Below are 20,709 nucleotides of genomic sequence, written 5' to 3' on the forward strand. Positions count from 1 at the left end.
TAGTTGTTCCCAATTTCCCTTAGGAAGAAGGACACAACCCTTACTCGGGACACAGCTGTTCCTCTCAAGCCTCACCTACTCCTATCCTCCACGCAGACCTTTTGCTGAAGTGAAGGTGAAACACTGGTGGCTCTAAATGTTCCTCACTGCTTCCCTCCTCTAGCTGAGGCTTCTGCTACTCTCTCTTGTCTGCAATATCCTCCCCAGGCTTTCTTCACCTGGCTAATCTTCACCCATACTTTGAGACTACTCTTCTATTCTCTCCTTTGGGAATTTTTCTCTGAACCAATAGGCTGGAAAAATAAAACTTTCCTCTGTTTACAGAATTCACTCTGAACAACTTTTTCTTGTTTGTTTGATTTTAATTACTTAGTCCTTTTTTTGCTAGTATTAGCTCTTTATTTACTGATCTCTGCCTAGATAAAATATATTTCTTGAGAGTTTAAAACCTAGCAAAGTATTTAATGCATGGTAGAAATTCGATAAATACTTATTAAACTAAACTTAGCCATTGATCCTACTATAACTTAGTTTAGTTAATGAAACTGAGATTTAATTATCTCTACAATTTATAGGAGCCCTGCATATTCAAATATCCAATGCTTTCTGGTTAACTTAAAGATGTACATAAAGTATTGTGTGTGTGTGTGTGCACACATGAACATGTATGTGTGTGTGTGTGAGAGAGAGAGAGAGGAGGGAGGGAGAGAAAGAGAATGTAAATTCTCTCTATAATCTATTAAGATCCAGTTAATAAGGTTAATACATATTTCTCTTGCAGGATCACTATGGTAAATTTTAAATAGATATTGAACTGTATTTATTTTATACTATGATAGATGTAAATTAAATAGAATAACCAATTGGAACTAAGTTCTTTAAAAGATATAGGCTAGAGATACTTTGATGACTGATAGGTGTAAGGGCATCCTGTTCTCTTTCACTAAGTCATTCACCTTTGTATCAATATCTCAGCCAGCTGGTAAAATAAAAAGACAGTTTACCCTTGACATACAGGTACTTCAAGCAAAATACGTGGATTTATTCCTTTTAAGCTCAAATGAACACACAGGTACAAGCAGTGCCTGTTTGCCTGTGCTGTGTCGCAAGAAAGGAAGGGTTGATTCCTCAGTCATTTCATGGATGACCAAAGTTCAGAAATCACCCAAATGAGACAGTGGATGGACAATGTCAACCAGTGCTTAGTTATTGTGAGGACCTTGCTTCTAGTTAGAAAGCAACCATTCAAAAACACATGTACACTCTGCATTAGCTAAATGTATAGAGAGAAGCTTGATATATTTTTCTTCCCTGGAGATAAGGGCAATCTTAGATGTCTACGAATTCTATAATTTTCTTTCTCAAATTTTAACCTAAGAGTCTACGTATCTAACAAGCAACCAGGTGATGCTGATGCTGTTTTGTGGACCACCCTTGGAATAGCAAGGATATGGATGATAGCCTTTTAATTTTTTCTGCTTTCATAGCTCTTGAAGGCACTTTCACATACGTTATATCATGTGATTTCACAATAAGTCTGTTAGATTAGCATGGAATACATTGTTGATGGGAACTCTATTTCACAGGTAAAGAATGAAGGACTCAGAACTTAAGTGATTTGTTGTAAGTCACTCCATACCTATTGTCCTAGGGTTCCTCTCTCTAAACCATCCTGCCTCTGTTGGTCTTTTACATTTAAAAAACTATCTCTGCATGTGCTATACTGCAAATGCAAGACACATGTCAAAAATAGATTTTTTAAAATAATCATTAACCAATGTCTCCCTTTCTATGAGGATAATTTTGTTGATCTGCTGTGGCTATGGTGGCTTTTGAGTGATTTTTCTGTCTCCTCTGAGAAGGAAAAGGCTGCACAGCTCACAGCAGAGATAATATAGGAGCTGAGACACAAAGTTAGAAGAAACCCATTCAACAAACATTGCTATCACATGATATGCTAGAGGAAAACGTGCAAACAGACCAAGGCTGGATAATTCATGTTGTGTGTTTAAAGACAGAGAAAAGGGGTGGGTGGGAAAGTAAGTTGCCAAGAATGGAGGGAAGATAATTCAAAAAGAGTCATGTACCAAAATGTTCATTGCAGCTCTATTTACAATAGCCCGGAGATGGAAACAACTTAAGTGTCCATCATCGGATGAATGGATAAAGAAGATGTGGCACATATATACAATGGAATATTACTCAGCCATAAAAAGAAACGAAATTGAGCTATTTGTACTGAGGTGGATAGACCTAGAGTCTGTCATACAGAGTGAAGTAAGTCAGAAAGAGAAAGACAAATACTGTATGCTAACACATGTATATGGAATTTAAGGGAAAAAAATGTCATGAAGAACCTAAGGGTAAGACAGGAATAAAGACACAGACCTACTAGAGAATGGACTTGAGGATATGGGGAGCAGGAAGGGTAAGCTGTGACAAAGCGAGAGAGAGGCATGGACATATATACACTACCAAACGTAAGGTAGATAGCTAGTGGGAAGCAGCCGCATAGCACAGGGAGATCAGTTCGGTACTTTGTGACCGCCTGGAGGGGTGGGATAGGGAGGGTGGGAGGGAGGGAGACCCAAGAGGGAAGAGATATGGGAACATATGTATATGTATAACTGATTCACTTTGTTATAAAGCAGTAACTAACACACCATTGTAAAGCAATTATACTCCAATAAAGATGTAAAAAAAAAAAAAAGAATGGAGGGAAGTTAAACAGGTAAGATGTTTTTGATATGGACCTGACATGAAAGGAAAATATTGAAAAGTCACTGAATAGACGAAAATCCACAGAATTGGTGACCTTTTTAAAATGTCTTTGTGGTGGTGGATTAGACAAATGGAAGCCACATGAAGAAATACGCTGGGGGCAGTATAATGCAGTGGCAATGAACCTAACACTGTGCCCCTACACATACCCAATTAGAAAATGTAACTAGCATAGGCTTCGGTAGATCTTTGAAGAGGAGATGGAAACAAGATGATTAAGTCATGGGTTTGTATATTTATTCAGGCAAGAGATGATGAGAACTAGACTAGGGTCTTTTTACCGAGAGAGAAAAAAAGGAAAGACCAAATTTGGGAAACATATAACTTAGTATGTACTTGGATGTTGGGTTCTGAAAGAGAAGGGAAAGCTGCAAATGACTCGGACATTTAAGTCAGTGTAACTGAATTCTGAGTCATGAGTTCCATTTTTTGGGATAAGAAACAAAAGGAAAAGTGAATGTTAAGGGATATTGAGTTCAATTTTAAAACAAAGTGGTATCCAGGCAGATTAACGATGTGAAGATTTTGATGAGGCAGTTAGAAATGCAGTTACAGAACTCTGAAGATTTTGTTTATGAATATCAATTTTCTTGATAAATAAGAAAAGTAAATTATTGCTTATTACTTATGCAAGTCTTTTTTGGTTTTAATTACATTACTACTTATAATTAATGTCCATTGCTTCCTGAAAAGAACACTTAGCTATTCTCCAATTACCTAATGAAATGCATGCCCTGTTTGCCATCGTTTTCATTAGGGGGTAAAAAACAAAGAATTTAGAGGCTAATAATATGCCATGTCAAAAATAACTAATTGCTACAATGTTGCTTCAGTTTTTTAAATTGTAGTCATCTTTTGTTGTTTTATTTTTAACTCTGTGGGTTAAATGTTTTCGTTTCTGTCAAAGAAAAATGTTTTTTTTTTTTTTTTGAGGAGTAAGAGATGACGAACATGGTCAGATATTATCTAGAGGTCAGTGTAATATGAAGCAAGAAAACTATCCTCTGGGTTTGGCAACGGACATGTTAGTGGTCACCTTTGCAGAAGAGATTTTAGGAGAAAAGATTGCTCACCAGAAGCGTCCTCATGTACACTCAGCTTTAATTTAATCTATCCTTTCATTGTTTTTACAAAGCTAAGGGGAGGATTTATTTCTTCCTCATAATTAAGCTAATGTCCTCCACCTATAGTGTGTATACCAACACTTGTCATATCTGGGGCAGTTCTCTCCAAATTAATATCTCCCTACAGATTTCATGCTCCTCCTCTCCCTGGAATGCTCCACCCTATCATAAACGTGGAAACCACAAACCTAGTTCATTGATTCCACCTGCTGGAATACAGTATTTTGTCTCCTTTTTTTTTTTTTTTTTTTTGCAGTACGCGGGCCTCTCACTGTTGTGGCCTCTCCCGTTGCGGAGCACAGGCTCCGGACGCGCAGGCTCAGCGGCCATGGCTCACGGGCCCAGCCGCTCCGTGGCATGTGGGATCTTCCCGGACCGGGGCATGAACCCAGATCCGCTGCATCGGCAGGCGGACTCTCAACCACTGCGCCACCAGGGAAGCCCTTGTCTCCTTTTAACAGCAAACTGCTGAAAAAAGTAATTGCTGTTCTGCGTCCACTTATTACTGATAAATTCTCTTATTAATTCCTCTAAGCTTCTTTCTACTTCCACCACTTTACTAAAAATGCTCTCCACTTGGTCACAAAATGACAGATTTTTGTCAAATATAATGGCTGTTTCGCAGTCATCATGCCCCTTGACTTTCCTGAGACATTGAGACTGCTGATTTTTCTACTTTTTCTTGGAAGTGTCCAGGCTTTGGGATACTGATACACTGTGTGTCCCAATCTTTCAGGTAACACACTTTCCTTTTTACCAGTTCTTTTACTTTCCAAAGAAGCTGCCTTTCATTCCCTTCTCTTTTCTATCTTTCTGTTTATTGAAGAAACCCTTTTCTCCTTTGGCTTGTAACTCTAAACCTCTAAGCTCATAGATACAAAACCTTGTGTGAGGATTCAGAGTGAATATTCCCGATTTCCTAGTGTCTCTAGGACACCTCTGTCCACACCACCTGCATTTCCTTTGCAACTTCTACATTTCATCACCTTCTTCATCTTTTCGTGCTTGAGACCTTAGAGTCATATATAGCGAATGTCATCAGTTTCCAGCCTTTTCCTGTGAAACAGCTTGACGATTACAGAAGCAGTGATACCACAGTACAGAGAGTATGATTGTGATTGTTGTATTCATATAACTGAAAGGGTATATAACAAGATGCTGTTAGTATTTTTCAGTGGGTTGCTAGGTCCTGTGATATTTAAAAAACTTAATTCCTAATAATTCCACACAGAATATTAGTCATGGCTATAAATGATATTTAAAGTAAACAGAATTCACTTCCTTAATGCTGCCTCTCTACCTCTCCCTATCAATTTCTCCCACCTTTATGACTCTTAGATTACTATAAAAGTAAGGTTTTACTCATATGGGCAGACGTCATTGCTGCAGTCCTGCCATTTTCCGTTCCTCATGTAGCCCCTGGAATCTCCTTTGGTCCTTGATCGTCTCCTCACTGTCTCCTGCTTATGCCATGCTCATCCTTGCCTCCGGGCTAACTCCTAAATAGAGCTCCCTTTTATTGAATCTGAACCAAATGGCAAACATCAACTGGATTTCTTATAACAACCCTACCAGGTGAGTATTCAATAGACAAAAAAATTAAAACTCAGAAACGTTAAGGAATTTAGGTCACACCCCTAGCAAGTGGCAAAGAGAGTCAAATTCATGTTTTTCTACTGTAAAGCTGACTTCTGCCATGCTTTATAATCACCTTCCTGCCTCAGACGCTCTTGCATATTCCTAAAATCCCAGCTTAATCCATCATCTCCCTGAAGTTTTCACTGATTGACACAGACTATAGCAATGTCCCCTCTCTCTAGACTCCTAGAGCACTCTTTACAAATGTAACTAATTATTTGGTAGCCATCTTTCAATAGTTCATGTCTATGTCCTTGAGCATATTCTCTTGGGATGGAAACAATATCTTATCACTTGTTTCTAAACTTTGTATCAACAAGCACAATTCTTGACATATGGCAGTGATATTAGTATAATATATGTTGTTAATAAATTGTTAATTGATCATGTTTCATAATAAAATAGCCCTTAGTGCTGATTTCTCTTTCCTTTTAGGAAGAGAAAAATAAATATAACATAAAAACAGGCATAATTATTTAATGTCAATCAATAATAGGAAATTTATAGTGCATATATTACTATTTTCCATTATATACCAAAAGTAAAATAAAGCATAAAATACAATGCTATGCTTACAGGAAGGGGTGACATCATGCACCTTTTATCTGGCCAGCGATTTTTCGCTGACCCCAGTAAGGGTGCTAACAGCAGTAAAGTAATTTATATACATAGTTTTTACTTTTTCTTCAGATATATCTAAAGTTCAATTATAACTTTTGATGTTAAGACTCAATGTATCATTTTGTCTTTATCATGCATTTTTCTTACTGTTTAAAATTGTTGATTTTTCCATTTATCTTCCAGAGAATGCATATTTTCAGATTTTATAAAGTCACTTAAAATGATTATTTCATTCACTAAAAATACAAAAACACTTAAACAATCCCTTTTGATATGCTGAAAATACTTTTCGTAGAAGTGACAATAATTTGGGTTACTATTTAACCTATACACAGAAGGATGAAGCAAGAATTACTTAAATGTAGGTTAAAATTTGTGAGAATTAGTATATGCAAATATTTTAACACCAACGATATGAATGCATGTACATAGTATCACTTTCACTATAGGGAGAGATATAGATATAACCTTTTGCGTATGTAGATACAGACATGTAAATATGTTCATATAGATATAAAATATTTGGTATAGGGTTAGCCCTAGAAAGACTAATTAATTGGAGTTTTCCTCAAGAATTTTAGTCTTTTTTTTCCCCTGAACTTTATTCTATGATGTTTCTTCTTCTAACTTTTAACACCTGTCTTAAAAGTGACCAGCTAATCTCTTGTCTTCCTTTCTCGCAGAACCTGTTTGCAGGAAGTCTCTTGTAAAAGTATTCCAGTATTTCGATATTTAATTAGCGGGAAAGAAAATAGTTGAATCTGTTATGTTGAACTGTATGAAACTACTGTTTCTGAGGTAAAAGATGTTCGAGTACAGGTGATTCCATAAGGTTCAACCAATTATAAGAATAAGATTTAGGCATTTGTCACAATCCGGCTAAATTCTCTGAAACTGAAATTGTCCCCTTAGCACTTTGTAAACAATGTTCGGTTGCCCAGTAGATAAATAAGGAGCAGCATATGTTAACAGTTCCAATGCTTTGACAAACGTATCTGAAATTTGCTAACAGAAAACAGAAGCTATATTAATTTTAGCATACTTTTGTGTATGGCTTATTACAATTAAAATATTTGGGGTACACAAGTATTTTTTCAATGTTTTCAGCATTTCAAGGCCTTACACAGCCGGATTGTAACACTGGCCTTGTTCATTATAAACAGAATATATACTTATACGTAAATCTTACAAAGTGTCCTTACCTGCTTTGGACATCTTTTCATCTTTTTTAATTTCAGGTTCTGGAGTGAGACAAACACATGCACACACACAAACAAACAAATTGGAAAAAATAAGCATTTTTAAAAATAGAATAGAATAATAGGCAGGTTTAATAGATTTTTCTCATTTGTCCTCAGTTTCAATTATAGTTACATACTTTTATCAGTATACAATGGAATATGTATTTATAGTAAACTATAAAGTAACTTAAGCAACGGACATTTGTTTAAATTCCAGTTTGCTAAAAAGTTTTATACTAATCAAGTAATTTGGCATTTTGTCTTTAATAAGAGCCCATCTCTTATAATTCATAAATTCTCTAAGCATTGCAAATAAGGAAATTAGCCAAAATGGCTCAGAAAAAAAATGTGTTGTAATTTTTCCTAATTTGACCAATTTAAGCGATTTTCTACTTCTGACTACATACGTTGAATTCATGGAGCTCCACCTGGTGGTTAATTTAATCATTTCAAACTGGTATAATTATTGTTTTCAGTAGTATTTGTTATTAATTTTATAAAATAAATTGGATTAACTTCAGTATAATAGTATAAACACATTAAAATAAAGTATTGTGCTTTCTTATTTCCTAGGACAATGGCTTTTGTCTAGAAACTCTGCATTCTAACTTAATATCAGTATAGGATAAATACATAGTTTTTTGAGCTATCCAAGTAATACTCATGACACTACCCCAACAACTGCAATAACTGATATTTTCATGTTCCCCAGTCCTTTCTCTTATTTAAACAATTTTGCCTTGGCCTCATTGTTCTCCTCTCTCGGCATAAAGTCTTGTTTTGATTAATAGAAGGGCTCTGGTACATTACAATTTTTCCTCCCTTCAAACCGCAGAAAAAGTGAGCTTGTGGTTGGGATATTACTGAGTACAGACTTTGTGTCAGGGGTAGTGCTAACCAGCTTTATTTGGGTCTTAGCCTAATGGAGTCTATTTCCTAGAGTTACAAGTTTTTATAAAGCTCATTTGCTTAACTGAAGAATTTTATGTAATAGAGAATTCCATAGCCATTCACACCCTACTTCCTGTACCACTTGAATGCACATCCTGTAAAAAGGGATATCAGCGCTGTTATTGCACTTCCACACTCCCTGGCACATATTTCTCTCTTTTTAGTTGACGCATTCACTTAACCAGGTAGGATGTACATTATTTTAATATTTTCTATGTGCCTTAATGTGGTATAAAATTTCGTTATACGATTTTTAATTAATTTTTGTTTATTGTCTGTATCCCCTCTTTCGATTTTAAGTTCCATAGGGCAAGAGTTGTGCCTTGTTTACTACTCAAATATCAGCATTTGGTCAAATATCTAACACGTGGTGTATGATCAATAAATATTGTTGAATGAATGACTGAACAAAACAAATACAGACAATGAAATATAGAGCAAAAAATATAGAGAAATATGAAATGCTCCCTCCTGTGTATCTGTAGTCCTAGCAAAACTGATTCATGCTTCTAGAGTTAGAGATAAACATTCAATGTCCTAGGACAGGATCCATAGGCATGTTGCTCATCATGTAGAGCTGTCTAATTTGAAAGAGTTTTGCTTCTCACTCTACACCTGGTTCTCTCCCCTGTCAATCACACTGCCATGTAATCTTGAAGTGGAATCATTTTAGACTTAATGTTTGTCAAAAGACCTTCTGTAAAAAATAAAAGTTGTGGGGAATACTTTTATCAGCTATGAGCACAATACAATCAGAACCAACTTCTACCTTGTTCATGAAATTTTATAACCACTCTTATGATCATTCAGCATGCATGTGGCTGTGGACCCTCTCACGATGTGAGAACTACTGACTTTTGGTGTTATGTAAACAACACTAACATGATAACCACACAAGTTATGAATTCTTGGGAAGCGTGGAAAGGGGGCTCTTGGATCTATAATCTGGCTTTTTTAAGCAAGCTCATTTACTTAGTTTTGTGACCTTGGGCATTACTTAAATCCTGAAGTCTCAATTTTGTCATTGCTGAAATGGAGAAAATAATGTTGTAAAATTGATGTGAGAATTAAGAGTGATGTGTGGAAAAAGCTTACTTATTTTAAAATTACGCTCATGAACTTAAATTACATGATCTCTCAAGGTAATTTTCTTTTGTTCTTACAGAACGGGAACTTTACTGTTGAATATGCAAAGCAGGAATTGATAGGTGAGGATTTCTAAGGTGGACATCTCTTTTATTAGCCTACTTGGTCACTAAGAACTTGGTGCCCTCGTTTTGTAGACAGCATTTCTACTGAAGTGTGTCTTTAGTTTTTGAGTCACATATGGATGCCTATTCTTAGTCTTATAAAAATGACAATATATATGTATATATATAGACATATTTCATGTATATATGTATATATAGTCAAATAACAACAACAATATATATGTCTATATATATATATATTTTTTTTAAGTTTAGTCAGAAGTCTTCATTGAGGGCTTCCCTGGTGGCGCAGTGGTTGAGAGTCCGCCTGCCGATGCAGGGGACACAGGTTCATGCCCCGGTCGGGGAAGATCCCACGTACCACGGAGCGGCTGGGCCTGCGCGTCCGGAGCCTGTGCTCCACAATGGGAGAGGCCACAACAGTGAGAGGCCCGCGTACCGCAAAAAAAAAAAAAAAAAAAGTCTTCATTGAGAAGTTTCAGGAAACTAAGGGCAGTATTTGATGCTGAAGACTGAGATCTGGAAGCCGGGAAAAGAGAACGGGAACTTTTATTTTCACCCCGTCTATACTGCTAAATATTTTTAACCATTGATTATTATTGTATAATAAAATATCTGGTTTCCATAAACATTTTTCACTTGAGCCCTTCCTTTCTGGGCTCAACTCACAAGCACTGCAGAAACATAGAATCAAGCAATCCCCAAGCTGAGTGTTTGAAGCAGACAGCCTGCCATTTCATATGCAGCACTGACTTTTCCAGACAGTTGATTTTACTTATGAAATGTTAATTGCTGGTGGGTCTGGGGAGGAGAGCTTCATTAATGATTTTTCAGTGTCATCAACACTGTGTTCTCAAGTAAAGCAGGCCAACCAAAACTTCAACATGCATGTGCTTGAATTAGAGAAGGGCAGCAGTGGGGATCAACTTTGTTTAGGAGTCTCTGTTCTGTCTTTATAAATTGAAAAGAAAGAAATCTATGCAATACATAAATCCCGAGAATGTGCATTCTTTTAAGAATATCTCCACTATAAATACTTTGTAAGTTAGAAGCTGAATGCCACTGATTTTTCTTTTCCCAATCTTTTTTGTTATCATTATCAAATTGCTTCTTCAGCACATAGAAGCCTTATATATGTAATAAAATATAATAATAATAATTCTTGGTTTTGCAACTAATGATGTTTTGTATTTTATATATGGCACTAAGTAAGTGTATTATATGCATTATCTATAATTTATTTATATAATATTAAATATTCATTGTTATTAGTTCTCTAACCCCAGTAGAATACAAATTTCATGAGTCCTGGGGTGAATTTTCATTTTCTCTGCTGTATGATAGTGTCTAGATCAGTGCTCTACACAGACTAGGGATCAATAAATATCTGTTGCACAAAATTTGTTACACGAATGAACAATTATATAATCCTCACTTACCACTTCTATGAAGTAAATACTATTATTACACCCACTTTACAGATAATAATACTGAGGCTTAATACTTGTCTAAGTATGTACTCCCTAGTAAGTGGAAAAACTGGTCTTTGAATATTGATTTATTCCAACTCCAAAGCCTTAAACACTTGTACGCACACTTGATACAGACAGAATGAAAGTTTTAAAATATTTCATGCATAAAAACTACATAGTAAGCCACGTGCTACATCTTATAGGTACAAATTACTAACAGAGTCATTAAGATTGTAATTAGCATGAATGATAAAGCCACTGAGGTTTCTATTCTTTTCCAGTCAGTCATTAAATCATGAATCGTATAAACAGTTTCCTAAATTAATCTGGTTAAACTAGGTAAATATACTGAACATGGACAGAAAATTGATAGCTTTCTCACTCACTGCTGGAGTAGTATTCAATATTTAGTGGCGTGGCAAGATTTTACATTTAAAAGCAGGTCACCAAACCTATTTATATAAAATATACAAAGGAACTTCAGCATTGTTTTCCCTAGGCAATTGTATGTGAGTTCTGGTCTGAGGGAATCTGGAAAGCCTGCTGGCAAAGGAGGCAGGTCATATTGCCAGGCATGACTCCCAAATCTACCTCAGGTGGCTGTGTGACCTGGGCAATTCACTTCCAGTGCTTCAATTTTCACATTAATAAAAAAAAGGATTGCTGTGAAAATGAAATTGAACACTACGTGTGAAGCACTTAGCATCAGACACAAGGCCAACAGTGGATGTTAGTCTCTTTACTGATATTTGAAATGATTTTTCTTATATTTTTCTACCAAGATGTTCAATAAAATATATTTAAATATAAATATATTTAAATAAAGCAATTAAAGGTGTATTAAATGAAGTAATATTCATAAATTTATTCTAAACCCATGATTTTTATATCATTTGAGTAATCATTTGCATTTTTTGATGAAAATCCACTACTATTATAATTACATACATATATACATTTACACTTTACTGTGTCCTCATTGTATTATTTAACAACAAATGGTTTGCAAAACTCACACACACACACACACACACACACACACTTTCATATTTTGTTCTCTGCATGAGGCTTTATTGGATGGGGTAGAGCACTACTGTCACTCCAATCAGCTCGCTACACAATTTGGGATTTGGAAGAACCATCAGGGAACACATGTTTCTTCTTAACTATGTCTTAAGAGAAAGCGTTTTGCAAATAAGAGGTCTGTTTTAATAGGTAGCATTTGATTTCATCTGCTGTGGACACATTATTTTGTGACACTGGTAAACACAACTGTGAGAAAGACAAGCTTATCTTTCAGTTTGATTTGAAATGTCTTCAGTTCACAGCTTTCCAAAAGACAAAACTGTCCTGAGTTTGGGTGAAGTTACACAGAGAACCAACACCCGACAGCCTCTACCCCACAACTTTTCATCTTATCTCTGCCTACATTTCTTTCCTTCAATATTCCATGGACTGTTTAATATTTTCCTTCCTCTTATTGAACCATGTTCATATGTTTATGAAACCTCATGCATTCTCTATGCTCCTATTTTTCCTGCTTGAGTTTCTAAATCGATGTTATCTTTGGTTGTAAACTGAGGAATCCTTTCATGCATAATAAAGGGGCAAGGTGATGATGTTCTCAAGTAATTGCCCAACTTCATCCAAAGCAAGAGATCATTTTTTGCACTGCAGCTGGAGAAAAACAGACACAAACCAAATGAACAAAAAAATCTCTCAGTTTGAAATTTATTTCCCTATTTAAAAACCAAATGGTCTAATGTGAGGCATCTAAAACACTCTAAATTTTAATTTTCTCACCTTCTGAAATGGGAGAAATGACACTTAGCTGATGTATCTGTGGCTGAGATTAGACTGAATAACTGAATAAATATTTCCTGAGCGCTCATGTACTAATACCTATATCATAGATATCCATTGATTGGATGAAGACTTTGGTTTGCTTTGTGTAAGTCACCACTGGAGGCCACTTCACTTTTACTCTTTCCCAGCTCTCCTTCCCAAGTACTGTGAGATCTTTGAGGACAGGGATCTTGTCTTGTTCATCTTTGGAGCCTCAGTGACTAAGATATCCCCAGAATATTATACTAACACTCAAAAATTGTTATTGACAAATCGGGACTTCCCTGGTGGTCCAGTGGTAAAGAATCTGCCTTCCAATGCAGGACACGTGGGTTCAATCCATGGTCAGGGAACTAAGATCCCACATGCTGCGGGGCATCTAGGCCTGCGTGCCACAACTACTGAGCCCACGTGCCTCAATGAGAGTGCCCTTGTGCCACAAACTACAGAGCCCACATGCCCTGGAGCACCACAACTACAGAGAGAAAACCCACTTGCCACAACTAGAGAGAAGCCCGTGTGCCGCAACGAAGACCTGATGCAGCCAAAAAAATAAAATAAATAAATATTTAAAAAAAAATTGTTATTGACACAAAACAATTTAAGATGTGGTTTCAAAATGCCAAGAAAATCAAATTTACAAGTTTCAGTTTTAGATGATTTAGACCAAAATGTAAAGTGGAATACCTGTCCCATTAACTAAAACCTTACATGGGTGGAAAAGTCATTTAGAATGGACCCACCAGATACACAACATTGGTGTACATTATCCTCAGATAATTATCTGGTAATTTCACACCCGTTTTCTCTTTGTGTTTATATCTGTGTCTGTCTCTCTCTCACCTCTTATTCCCTTTAGGTCAACGAGAAAAGCAATTATGCTTTATAAGCTTCTATAGGTATAGTTTTAAAATAGCTGTAGTTCGCAATACAAACACTAATGCATGACTCAATGCTTTATGACTAAGTCCTGATTCTGCAACCCTTCCTTGGCAAGATTCCCGTAGGACTTTGATGCTCACAAAGAAAGTTTGCTGAGTGGACAGTAAAAACACAAAATGAGCCAGAGGGCATTCTCTCTTTGCAGCACAGAATAAATGCATACATATTCTGTGCCTCATTCTGTCATCATTTCATTTTCGTGATCCTTTGTCTTTTGTATATGCTAAATACAATGTCCCACATTCCTGACAGTGTCACTCTGTCTTTATCTAATCTTTCTTTTATGCCTTGCTATGTGTGCCTCATTATTCTGTCCTTCCCTGAAGCTTCCCAACATGAAGAGTCTGCACTGAAAGAAGTAAGAAATAATTGGAGGAGGCTGAACATATTGTAGGTCACACAGAGAATAGTCAGTCAGAACAAGGTCCTGTGATGTTATTTGAAGATGGCAGGAGAGCTGGTTGGATATATTTCAGGTAATGAACCAGTTGACTTTACAGCATTCAAATGGTTCAAAAAGTTGTGCAAAAATCACTTGCCAAGGTAAATAAGCAGACATTCTTTGTTTTTTTCCCTTATCGAGAGAGTCACCTTTTCCTACTTATGTTTCTGAGCACCAGAATTCATTTTCTTTAACTTGAAGTGAGAATAATCAATTACGTGAATAAAAGGTCAGAGGTCATAGGTATGGCTCATCCTCCAACTGGTTAAATATATAAAAATAATAGATGACCTTATATGAAAAACTTTTTAAATTTAAAGATTTAAACATTTAAATCTTTTTAACAATGGTACAAGAAAAATAAAATAACAATTTTATTTAAATTTACTTAAACTAGTTATTTATTTAATAAATAAAATACTATGACATTTTAAAAAATTTCCCCTGAAGGAGAGAAGCACATTAGAATATTTGCATAATGTGGCTTGGAGTGACAAGAAAAATGAACATGCAGAGTGAAAGTGAGTCATCCTCTTGAGGGCTTAAATGGAGAGAATACCAAGGAAGGAATATTGGGGCTTTACATTTATAATTATCCATATATTTTACATGCATATAGTTGCACATATATTACTGCTGTACATTAACTTTTTGGATGAAGGAAATAAAATTCACAGTACTTGGATACATTAATTTTGGAAAGCCAATTATTAAGAGAAAATTCTGGCAGTCTCAACTACTTTTCTTTCCAAAATGTAACCCCTTTCCATTCATGCTATCAACTTGGCATTTTGGCCTGATGGGCACAACCGGAAAAGTGTTAGACTGTCAGTTGCTACGTAGAGTAAAAGTGCTACTATTACTGGTATAATTTTTATTTAGACAATTCTTCAGGAAAAGAGTTGTCAATAATTCTTCTTCAAATGTTTGGTAGAATTCACCATGAAGCCTTCTGGTCCTGGACTTTCTTTGTTAGGAGGTTTTCGATTATATTCTTACTTATTATTAGTCTGTTCAACTTTCCTGTTTCTTCATGATTCAGTCTTGGCTATCATATGTTCTAGATATTTATTCAGATTTTCTAGGTTGTCCAATTTGTTGGCATATAAACATTCGTAGTAGTCTTTTATGATTCTTTTTTTATTTCTGTAGCACCAGTTATAATGTCTCCTCTTTCAACTCTGATTTTATTTATTTGGCTCTTCACTCTTTTTTTTTAAATCTAACCAAAGTTTTGTCATTTTTGTCTATTTTTTCAAAAGACAACTCGGTTTTGTTGATTTTTCTATTCTCTATTTTGTTTAAATCTGCACTAATCTTTATTATTTCCTTCCTTCTAACTTTGGGCTTAGTTTGTCCTTTTTTTCTCTAGTTCCTTGGAGTATGAAGTTAGGCTGTTTATTTGAAATCTTTCATCTTCTTTTTTAATGTAGATATTTATTGCTATGAACTTCTCTCTTAGAACTGCTTTTGCTGCATTCCGTAAGTTTTGGTATGTTGTGTTTTCATTTTCATTTGTCTAAAGATATTTTCTAATTTCCTTTTAATTTCTTCTTTGACCTATTAGATTTTCAAGAATATGTTGTTCAATTTCTATGTATTTGTGAATTTTATCATTTAAGTGTGCATGATGTTATCGCTCTGTTTGACGCTCTTTGACTGGATATTAAATAAAGACTTTTAAGACTCCCTCTGTTTACTAAAAGAAGATATGCTAAACTTTTAATCTAACAAGACTTCTGTTAAAATTAATTTCTTTTTTAGTAAGAATTTTTTGAATTGTAGCTCTCCTGATATATGTGAGATGACAGTGACCCCCTTTAAGGAAAGAAAGCCTAATGTGACACCACCTCTCAGAGGTGAAAGTGAAAGTCTGCACGTCATGTTACACTTTCTTTCAAAATGTCCTAGGACTGTCATTTACATTCAGCACCACAGGCCTGAATTTTGGTTGTTCGGTGGCAAACAAATGATGAAATTCAATGCATAAAATTGCAAAGCACTAATAATATTCCAGCATATTACTAAGAGAGATCATTGTTGCTTTAAATGGTAAAATAAAAACCACATTAAATATACTCAAGTGGTTATTTGAAACCTATAGTGAAGTAGAAAATTCAATACTAATGAAATGAGAATATAACTTTAAAAAATGCATCTTTTCCACATGCTGCCTTCCCCACCACCATTATCTGTGGCCACACACTGGCTGGTGCTACACTGACCATGTGGAATGGGATGATGAAAAAACAATACCTGGAAGGACGAAAGAAGAGAGAGGAAACTCTTAAGTAGATATTTCCAGTGTTCAAAGACTCAAATTATCATCACGTGTTTTTAGTGGAAACCTAAATTGTTTTTCATTCATATATACATTCCACACACATTTCTACTGGGGAAAATTTTGCACTGCACTTCCTAATAAAAATGTGGAAATTTATAATATGCCTGTCTGTCCCTCATTTTTGATATTTCTATCTTAGTTTGGCAAAAGAATTGTAACATCATTGAATGATTGAATTACTTGATAGCATCAAATCTTTTCAATTTAGATATTTATATACATGTCCCTTGCAATCAACAGTCAGATCATGTTGAAGAAATCTACAGTTCTTTTAAAGAAATAAATCAGTTTCGCTAAATCCAAAGGAATGTCATTAGTCTTCACATTAATTCATTCTTCAAATAATACAATGTAACAACATTTTGCTGCCTATTGAACATTTAACATAACCGTAAAAATTCTCTTGCAAGCAACATATCCTAATTTACATATTATGCCTGAAAAACATAAAATTGTATATAGCACCAAAATAACTACCTAGGTGACAATAAAAATAAAGTTTTGGATATGATGATATTTTTCTCAAGTGAAACATAAATGCCTTAATAGGTTTGGAGTCCATGTTGCTTGAAATACTTTCTTAAAAAAATTAAGTACATACATGGCTGAGAAAAAAATCATGCCATGCTCTCATGTTTCACTAAATAACAATTTTGTTTAATTTAAATTTAATTGCAAAGTTAGAAAAATATGACTTTAGGGTATTTTTTTATACATTGCTACACTGACTAATGGAGCTTCTCCTTGAGTCCTTCATTGCTCTCACTGAGTCTCCTGTCAGCTTTCCCCTCCTACTACTCTCCCACAACTCCTCCAACTCCAGCGCATGCTTATAAAAGTTCACCCAAAAGTTTTTTTTCTCTTTAATAAAAAATTCCAGTAAATTGGAATTATTACCACTAAGTGTCTGTATATTTGTCAATAGTTCACGTAGATCTTCTCTTCTGGGTAAATGTAGAAACAGGCTCTATTTGAACATTCAACATAGCAGGTATACTTCATGGTTTTACTGCTTCACTAATATGTTCATTTTGACAACAAGAAATATTAGACAGTTTGGAGAATGACACCACACCCATAGAATGTCTTGGGATAATTAGAAACTAAATGTATTACATTGGACTTAACATATTTACTTATGTTTTAGGGAACATAACTTGTTGCATGGCATATCAGAATCCACATTCCTCTGAGCCTAGTATAGTAGGAAGGCCAGAGGTGCAATAAGATGCACCTTAGCAAGATCACAGTGCTTGATTTGGAGATCAGCGTTCTCAGGCTGGCTCTGGGGCAAATTACAATAACTGAAAAGTTTCTTGACTATTTCAGTTTTATTTACCTACAAGATGATGGTTTGGGACTATAGTTTATCACTAAGTTACTCTTAGCTATAAAATTTGTTAGGATTTTACTGTATCTGAACTTACAGAATGGCAAGCTATCACTGAGAAATTTTAAGTATTTTTTTGTATCTTAAATCTTTGGTTTCCCATGGCTATTCCTAATAGGATCTACCCTGGGATATTTACAAAATGTAGATTTTCCACTACAGACTCACGGAATCAGAATAGCATAGGCATTTTTCAAAGCTTTCTTAGTATTTCTGACACGGCCACTCTTTCCTTTGTTGTTTCATAGTACAATTTAGAATTTTTCCTTTGCTCAAAAACAGAGGAGGGCATATAAAAATTAGAGTTTTGAGAATATGAAAAATAATGATATACTACTTTATTTCAAATAACTGAATATGCAATAGGCAGATCAATGTGTTTTCACATTTCATTATAGAGTAATACCTTTTTCCTTTAGGGAAGCTGGAACCTTCACTTCTTTTCCCTTAATAGGCTCTGGAAAGAAACATTGAACATTTATTTGAAACCAGTATCAAAAGATGTAAGAAGACACATACAATGGAGTCAATGAGCTAGCGGTAAGGTGAACCTGGATGGAAATGATATGATGTTTTCTTTCAAAAATAATTTTAATCATAGACAAAGAAACAACAGTATAGAGTACAATGAGCTGTTCTCTAATCACTTCTATTTAAAATAAATGTAAATTGTTGAATGAGGTACAATCTATTTGTTCATTTAAGGGGACGTGTATTTGGATGAATAGGAACTTGCTTTATCTGTAATTTTAAAAAACACATGACTTCAGCATCTAGAAGTCTTCCAAAACTGTTATAATCAGCACTAACTTTGTTTATTTCTTTCAGGCTATGTTTTTTCAAAAAAATAAACAATCAAATGGAAAACTCTGCATATATCATGTAAATGTGGTGTTTTAGTCATCAGACTCAAGTCAAACAAATTTCAAGAATAAGATTTAAAATAAATTTTGAGACAGTTTCATCTGTGAACTCCCAATGTCTTAAACATGTGGTCCTTAGTTAAAGCAAATCAAGTAAAACCTCATTTATCCTACCAGGTTCAAATACAAAATGATTCTAATCATATCATGCCTTCCAGACATATATATGGGTCTGGAAGACATGATAAATATGATAAATTTATCATACTTATGATAAATTTGATAAAATATATGATGAAATATAAAATATATTTTTAACCTATTAAAAATAAAAGCTAAAACCAGTTTTCTGCCTTTTCTGCAACATTAAATCTCAGTATCTATTTTACTGACAAAAATGATTAATAATGCAGTGAGGAAGGAAGCAAAGAAAGAAATCTATCCTTCCAGCCCTTTTTTCTTTTCTCATCTGAGGTTTGGGGTGGAAGGCAAAAAATACGGTGGTGGTGCTTGTGAATGGACATGCCACTCCAAGCAATCGCTTAGAATCCACTGAGTTCGGGTGGATTTGGATTGTGTCAAGAATGTATTCTGGTGTTCCACTGAAAATGCTGTGTCCCTCAGAGCAAGATTTTCTTGATAGATAAACTAGAGCCTTAAATATCCATAGGCTTGTAGACTTTTTAAAAGAGGCTTTGGTGGCAAAGGAGTGTCCCTGTTGCTATTTATTGTGTTAAGAATAAATAAGATCAATTTTTTCTGTGTATTTCAGCATGTGAAGATGAAATCAAGAACTATGAATTGAATAGACACACGGAGAAGCTTCATTAACTTTTTTTTTTTTCAGGCTGACAGGGGTAATTTACTGCTTTGCATTGGCTAAACCAAAAGAATTAATGTATCGTGAAATGAGAAGTGGTGGGGGGGACAGATTCCTGGTGGGGTGGGAGAGCACAACGCCTGGAACTTCACATTTCAAGATACAGCATGTTGATTTAAATGGGTGTCTGTACATGACTGTGTGAGATTAAAGTAGTTATAAAGAACAAGACCTAAAGAGAGGGCCTGCAGACTGCTTCGATTTTGGTGGAAAAAGAAGGAAGGGGTGGAAAAACAGATATACTTTTATAGGGTATATGAAGGTTGTAAATCCAGCACCTTAAATTTGAAGAAAGTCCTCAGAAAATAGAAATAATTTTTATTTCCTAGTTTGCTAATAGGAAGATACCTTTGCTCCCAGGCTGGGTCATCTCCTGCACCAACTTTCCTGCATCTCATTTCTTCTCAGTGCCCTTTTGACTTCAAGGGGTTTTGACCTGATTTAAGAAGTCCACAGACTGGTCTGAGTGTCCCTAACTACCCAGGGATACCAAATATGACCAAAAATGTGGAGACAGTGTTATATGGGAATTCTGCACTTCTGTATTAGTAAGGATTGAAACATCGTTGATTTAGGTCAGCTATTAAGGCCTTTTTCAATGCATCTATCTTGTTTGTCAGGAGCAAAGCATTGGAGAGCACATTTTTTGTGTGTGTTGTTTTTACAAATATGGTAGTTTCTTTGCATTTGACCAACAGCCTACAGGGAGGCTTATGAATCTTGATTATCAGGATCTAGAATATGTTTAAAGGTGCTGGGATATTTCTTGGAACTCTCAAAATAATCTGGTAGGAGGTTGTAATGGAGAAAATGTTTACAAAGAAATAGGCAGATCATTTCAGGTTTTACACCACTCCCAGACACAAAGGCAATAATGAACTAGGGTGAGTGTTCGTGATGAATAAATCATTGGGGATCAGTTTCAAAGTCATCAGCCAACTTACCCTATTCTTAGCTCTAGCTT

The 20,709-nt window shown here is 35.2% G+C and overlaps 1 protein-coding gene across 2 annotated transcripts in view; it reads right to left on the minus strand.

Moving 5' to 3' along the window:
• The window catches only part of TRDN (triadin), a 495,585-nt gene that overhangs the window by 61,160 nt on the left and 413,716 nt on the right, over positions 1 to 20,709 (minus strand). For both annotated transcript variants that reach the window (XM_060283977.1, XM_060283978.1), the window contains 2 exons: positions 18,409 to 18,459; positions 7,367 to 7,405 (listed from right to left, as the gene is read on the minus strand). In XM_060283977.1, the coding sequence (XP_060139960.1) occupies positions 7,367 to 7,405; positions 18,409 to 18,459 (90 nt within the window). The remainder of the gene's footprint in view (positions 1 to 7,366; positions 7,406 to 18,408; positions 18,460 to 20,709) is intronic.

Source organism: Globicephala melas, chromosome 14 (assembly GCF_963455315.2).
Source record: "Globicephala melas chromosome 14, mGloMel1.2, whole genome shotgun sequence".
NCBI classification, from domain to species: domain Eukaryota; kingdom Metazoa; phylum Chordata; class Mammalia; order Artiodactyla; family Delphinidae; genus Globicephala; species Globicephala melas.